Source organism: Amblyraja radiata, chromosome 9 (genome assembly GCF_010909765.2).
Source record: "Amblyraja radiata isolate CabotCenter1 chromosome 9, sAmbRad1.1.pri, whole genome shotgun sequence".
Lineage (NCBI taxonomy): Eukaryota > Metazoa > Chordata > Chondrichthyes > Rajiformes > Rajidae > Amblyraja > Amblyraja radiata.
This window is the reverse complement of record NC_045964.1, coordinates 13,673,324-13,679,936: the sequence shown is the minus strand read 5'-3', so window position 1 is coordinate 13,679,936 and position 6,613 is coordinate 13,673,324. Positions and strand designations below refer to the sequence as shown.

The window sequence follows — 6,613 nt, the reverse complement described above, 5'->3', positions numbered from 1 at the left end:
TCAGTGCCGTGAACAGGCCGGCGCTGCGGTGACGTCAGTGCCGGGAGCAGGCACGCACTGCGCAGGCGTGTGGTGGCGTCATGTGCCGGGAGCCGGCACGCACTGCGCAGGCGCGGTTGGCCCGGGCCCGCCGCTCCTCCCACGCCAGCGCGGGCCATGATGGCGCGGAGCGGGCCCGGCTGAGAGCGGGGTCTGGGTCTGGGGCCGGCCCGGGCCCACATCCACACCGCAGGTGAGCAGCCGTACGGCGCCCTCACACAGGCGCAGTCCTCCTCCCCAACACGCCCAGCACATGTACTCCTCGCTCCTGCCCTTCTCCACAACTGGACACCGTCCCTCTCTTCCCCATCTACCATCTCCCTCTTCCCCCCCCCCCCCCCCATCATCTCCTCACCCCCCCCCCCCATCATCTCCTCCTTCCCCCCATCATCTCCTCCTTCCCCCCATCATCTCCTCCTTCCCCCATCATCCCCTCCTTCCCCCTCTCCTCCCCCCCATCATCTCCTCCTTCCCCCATCATCCCCTCCTTCCCCCTCTCCTCCCCCCCATCATCTCCTCCTTCCCCCTCTCCTCCCCCCCATCATCTCCTCCTCCCCCATCATCTCCTCCTTCCCCCTCTCCTCCCCCCCCCATCATCTCCTCCTTCCCCCTCTCCTCCCCCCCATCATCTCCTCCTTCCCCCTCTCCTCCCCCTCATCATCTCCTCCTTCCCCCTCTCCTCCCCCCCATCATCTCCTCCTTCCCCCTCTCCTCCCCCCCATCATCTCCTCCCCCCCCATCATCTCCTCCTTCCCCCTCTCCTCCACCCCCCATCATCTCCTCCTTCCCCCTCTCCTCCCCCCCCATCATCTCCTCCTTCCCCCATCATCTCCTCCTTCCCCCTCTCCTCCACCCCCCATCATCTCCTCCTTCCCCCTCTCCTCCTCCCCCATCATCTCCTCCCCCCTCCCATCATCTCCTCCTTCCCCCTCTCCTCCCCCCCATCATCTCCTCCTTCCCCCTCTCCTCCCCCCCCCATCATCTCCTCCTTCCCCCTCTCCTCCCCCCATCATCTCCTCCTCCCCCCCCATCATCATCTCCTTCCCCCTCAACTCCTCTCCCCCCCCCATCATCTCCTCCTCCCCCCCATCATCTCCCACCCCCTCCCTTATCTCCACCCCCCCCATCATCTCCTCCCTCCTCCCCCCCCCCCCCATCATCTCCCACCCCCTCCATTATCTCCTCCCCCCCCCTCATCTCCTCCCCCCCCCCCCACTCATCTCCTCCCTCCCCCCTCAGCCAGACTGGGATGGAGGTAAGGGTGGAGACAAAGGGGCAAGAGTTACACCTTTGATTGCAGGGACAAGAGACGGATGGATGAGCGAACCAGGGAGTTTTAAAAGAAAGGGAGAGGGGAAGATGTGACTGGTGATGGGATCACATTGGAGTTGGTAAAAATAATGAAGGATAGTGTACTGGATACAGAGGCTGGTCGGACCAGTTTAGTTTGTTTATTATTGTCACATTTACTGAGCCACAGTGAAAAGCCTCCTGTTGCATGCCATCCAGTCAAAGAAAAGACCACATGATTACAATCAGGTACAAAAGTGCAAGATAAAGTCCGATTAAAGATAGTTCAAAGATCTCTAATGAGGTAGATGGAAGGTCAGGACCGCACTCTAGCTGAAGAGAGGACTGTTGAGTTGCCTGATAACAGCTGGGAAGAAATTCCCTGAATTTGAAGGTACAGTATGTATTTTCAAACATCTGTACCTCTTGCCTGATGGGAGAAGAGGGAGTGACCAGGGTGAGACTGGTCCTTGATTGTGCTGGTGGCCTTGCCAAGGCAGCATGAAGTGTAGATGAGTAAATGGAAGGGCATTTTGCGTTATGGTCTGGGCTACGTCCACAACTCTGCAATTTCTTGCGATTTTCGATGGAACTGTTCCCAAACCGTGCTGTGATGTATCCCAATAAAATGCTTTCTACGGCGAATCTGTGGAAGTTGGTTAGGGTTGAAACGAAATGAGGACCAGGGAACTCCGTTGACATTCTCTTGGGTAGATCGAAGGTCTCAGAGCGGGTGAGTGGGAAATGGAGGAAATGCATGTGAGGGTTCATCAAGGATGGTGTAGGGGAAGCCATGCTTCAGGAAGAATGAGGGCATTTTGGAAGCTTGACAGCAAAATGTTGTGTATCTTTGTGAATCTCCCTTGCACTGTCTTATATTAACTACACACAATCCACAACTTTGATCTTGTGTCTTGGTTGGACGGCTGTGGATGCCAAATCAATGGATATTTTTAAGGCAGAGACGGACAGATTTTTGATCAGTCAGAGTAACAGGTTATGGGGAGAAGGCAGGAGAATGGGTTTGAGAGGGAAAGATAGATCAGCCATGATTGATTGGCAGATTAGACGATGGGCCGAATGGCCTAATTCTGCTCCCAGAATTTATGAACATCCAGGTCTGAGAGAACCTAAATGCGATCAGCCCACGCAGTTCGAGTGCTCGCTTGTTGACAAGGCCATCAGAATGGATTGGTTGTGTGTCTTTGTGGGCAGCTCAATCTGACTGGTGTAGAAATTAGGCGATTTGTGAAGAGCTTTGATTCTGGTACTTGGTTCATTTTAGATTTTTTTTATTTTTAAGTGCCTGGGCTTGGAGATTGCAAAGGCCTGAAATAGCTCTTCCTGTACGGAAGTATTTTATTAATAGTATGGTTTTAAAATTTGGACTTTGGTTGCAGGTTACTTGTGGAAGTTGGCTGATACAATCCGGACACGGGGCCTAGGGGGGGAGGGGTCTGTCCTGATCCGGACACGCTGCTCAGGGTGTGGTCTGGGTGGATCTGGTGGCACAAGAGTCTGCAGATGCTGGACACCAGCAACCACATGATCTTGTAGCTGCAGGAGTTAAACGGCTCGAAAAACAAAGTCAGGGGGCACCTCAACGGGTGTCAGAGGTTATGGGGAGAAGGCAGGAGAATGGGGTTAGGAGGGAGAGATAGATCAGCCATGATTGAATGGCGGAGTAAACTTGATGGGCCGTATGGCCTAATTCTGCTCCTATCATTTATGACCTCAAGCCCAGCCCAAATTCACTAAGCATAATGAAGAGCTGCTGAAGGAACTCAGTGGGTCAGGCAACATCTTTGGAGAGAAATGGAGAGTTGACATTTCAGGTTGAGACCCTTCATCTTAACTGAAGGAGTCGAGAGGAAGCAGCCAGTTTAAACACACCCTGTTGTGTTCCTCCAGGAGCATTCCTTTTTTTCTGCTGAGTGAATCTGGGCTGAGCTTGAGGTGTCTTGACTTGCTGCTACAAGATCTTGTGATTGATCCACGTGAGTTTCTGGGCTTATGGAATTGGACTTAATTGTCGTGAACATCTTGATCTGTTGTCTGCTGATTCTTATTGTCTTGACTCCCACTTGAGGAAGTGATACGTAAAGAATCAGAAGTCCTTAAGATCATAATACATCGGAGTAGAATTAGGTCATTTGGCCCATAGAAAGCCCTCCATCATTCAATCAGGCTGATCGATTTTTCCTTTACAACCCCATTCTTCTGCCTTCTCCCCATAATCTTTAACACCCTTACTAACCTATCAATCTCTGCTTAAAAATACCCAATAGCGCTGTCTGTCACAAAGAATTCCAAAGATTCACTACCCTCCAGCAAAAGAAATTCCTCCTCATTTCCGTAATAAAGGCACGTCCTTTTATACTGAGACTGAATCCATCTAGTTGATGTAACTCACGATGGGTGGAATTGAACTTAGAGCTAGGCCGTGGTTGCAAGCAGTAAGCTTTGTAAGTGGTTGTCTGGTTAGAGGTGAAGATAACATAAATATTAGAAAGTATGTGACATGCATTGTAGTTGGGTTTATGGTGGTATTGGTGTGATTGTACACCTACATATCTTCCAGCAATAGGTAATGACCTGGCAGATGGATATATTCTTGCAATGAGTTGGTTTAAGTCAAAGAACAAAAATGTAACTATCCACTGTAATCAGCACCATTGTCTCCCAAAAACGCATTCTGTACGTTTCATTGTGAGCGGCCAGGAAATTGACAAGCAGTCGCTTCTGTTGCACTTGTGCAATAATATTCTATTGAGCAACGTAACATACAGCCGTCAGTATTTTTAGCTTGCAGAAACAAAATTAAACCAATTAAAATTGAAAAGACCTATATTTTTTTTAAACTGTGGGGAATACTAATGTATGTCTGAAGCTGTCCATCCCCTAACCCCCTTTCCATCATTGATATAGTTGTCTTTATAATATGATTTTCTACAACACAAGGTTTCTTAGAAATCCAGCTGTCACAATATAGCAGAACTACCTGTACTGTTCTCAGTGGCTGCCTCTTGTACATTCAATGAGTTTTTCTTTTGTACCAATGCTGCTATAACTAAAAGAGAAAATGCTGGAAATGCCTACCAGGACAGGTAACATCTGTGTGAAGAGCAACTGTTAACATCTTATATTGAGGACCCTCTATCAGAACTGAGAGTGTTGATGTGGGGGTAAGTTATAGAGGCTCTCTGGTCCGTGGATAATGGAGATAGAGGGAGAAAATGAACAAAGAGCATAACATGCATGGTGCAAGGGCAATATCAGTGAAATTTAAAGTGATTGTTGATGTAATAGAAACATAGAAACATAGAAAGTAGGTGCGAGAGTAGACCACCAGGTCCGTCGAGCCCGCACCGCCATTCGCTCATGGCTGAACACTAAACAGACACACTTACCCACAAACAGTAGACACAAGACACAGAACACAAGACACTACCCTCCCCTTTATACCGCTATCACCCCTCTCCACCCCAAGAACCGCGTGATCTCCTGGGGGAGGCAAAAAACCGGATAAAAACCCAGGTCCAATTCGGGGAAAAAATCCGGGAAATTCCTCTCCGACCCCAATCCAGGCGATCGACACTTGTCCAGGAGATCACTCAGGTCTTACTATACTAACCATACCTAGGTCCATATCCCTGCCCTCTCCCCGTAGCCCCTTATCCCCTTGGCAGCTAAAAAACCATCTATTTTAGACTTAAATATATTTAACGTTTCTGCTTCCACTGCTCCCTGGGGCAGTGAATTCCATAAATTAACCACCCTCTGGGTGAAGAAGTTCTTCCTCATCTCAGTTTTAAAAGAGCCCCCCCTTATTCTGCAACTATGTCCCCTAGTTCTAGTTTCCCCGATCATTGGGAACATCCTCGGTGCATCCACCCGATCAAGGCCCCTCACGATCTTATATGTTTCAATGAGATCGCCTCTCATTCTTCTAAACTCCAAAGAGTAGAGTTCCAGCCTACTTAACCTTTCCTCATATGTCAATCCCCTCATTGCAGGAATTAATCTTGTAAACCTTCGCTGCACTGCCTCCAGGGCTAGTACATCCTTTCTTAAGTATGGACCCCAGAACTGTACACAGTATTCCAAATGTGGTCTCACTAATACTGTGTACAGCTGCAGCAAGACCTCCGTGTTTTTATACTCAATCCCCCTAGCAATAAAGGCCAAAACTCAATTGGCCTTCCTGATTGCTTGCTGCACCTGCATACTAACTTTTAGTGATTCATGTACTACTACCCCTAGATCCCTTTGCGTTGCATTACAACGCAGCTCCTCCTCATTTAGAAAATAACTTGCCCTATCATTTTTTTTCCCAAAGTGAATGACTTCACATTTATTAGTATTAAATTTCATCTGCCAAGTTGTTGCCCACTCACCTAGCTTATCTATATCCTTTTGCAGACTCTTCCTATCCTCCTCATCCCCTACTTTTCCTCCCATTTTTGTATCGTCCGCAAATTTTGATATATTACACTTGGTTCCCTCCTCCAAATCGTTTATATAAATTGTGAACAACTGGGGTCCCAGCACCGACCCTTGCGGAACCCCGCTAGTTACCGGTTGCCATCCCGAGTATGAACCATTTATCCCCACTCTCTGCTTCCTATTTGTTAGCCAATCCTCTACCCATGCTAATATATTACCCCCAATCCCATAATTTTTTATTTTTAGCAATAGTCTCTTATGTGGCACCTTGTCAAAAGCCTTTTGGAAGTCCAAGTATACCACATCCACCGGTTCCCCTTTATCCACCCGGGTTGTTACTTCCTCAAAGAATTCGAGCAGATTCGTTAAACAGGACTTCCCCTTCACAAAACCATGCTGGTTCTGTCCGATGAAGTCATGTTTATCCAAGTGCCCCGTTAGTGTTTCTTTAATAATTGTCTCTAACATTTTACCCACCACCGATGTTAGACTAACCGGTCTATAGTTACCCGCCTTCTGTTTACTTCCTTTTTTAAATATAGGTGTTACATTGGCCATTTTCCAATCCACTGGGACCGTTCCTGCCTCCAGGGAGTTTTGGAAAATTATCACCAATGCATCCACAATCCCCACCGCTATCTCCCTCAAGACCCTTGGATGTAATCCATCAGGCCCAGGGGATTTATCCTCCTTCAGTCTCATTAATTTCCCTAATACCACCTCCTTGGTCATCTTAATAGTATTTAGCTCCTCCATTCCTACCGCCCCCTGTTTATCCAGCGTTGGAATATTTTTTGTGTCTTCTATGGTGAAGACTGATACAAAATACTCGTTTAAT

The 6,613-nt window shown here is 48.4% G+C and overlaps 1 protein-coding gene across 3 annotated transcripts in view; it reads left to right on the top strand.

Moving 5' to 3' along the window:
• Positions 1-80: 80 nt before the first annotated feature.
• znf106 (zinc finger protein 106) overlaps positions 81-6,613 on the top strand; it is a 56,171-nt gene continuing 49,638 nt past the window's right edge. For all 3 annotated transcript variants that reach the window (XM_033026713.1, XM_033026712.1, XM_033026711.1), the window contains exon 1: positions 81-232. In XM_033026713.1, the coding sequence (XP_032882604.1) occupies positions 81-232 (152 nt within the window). The remainder of the gene's footprint in view (positions 233-6,613) is intronic.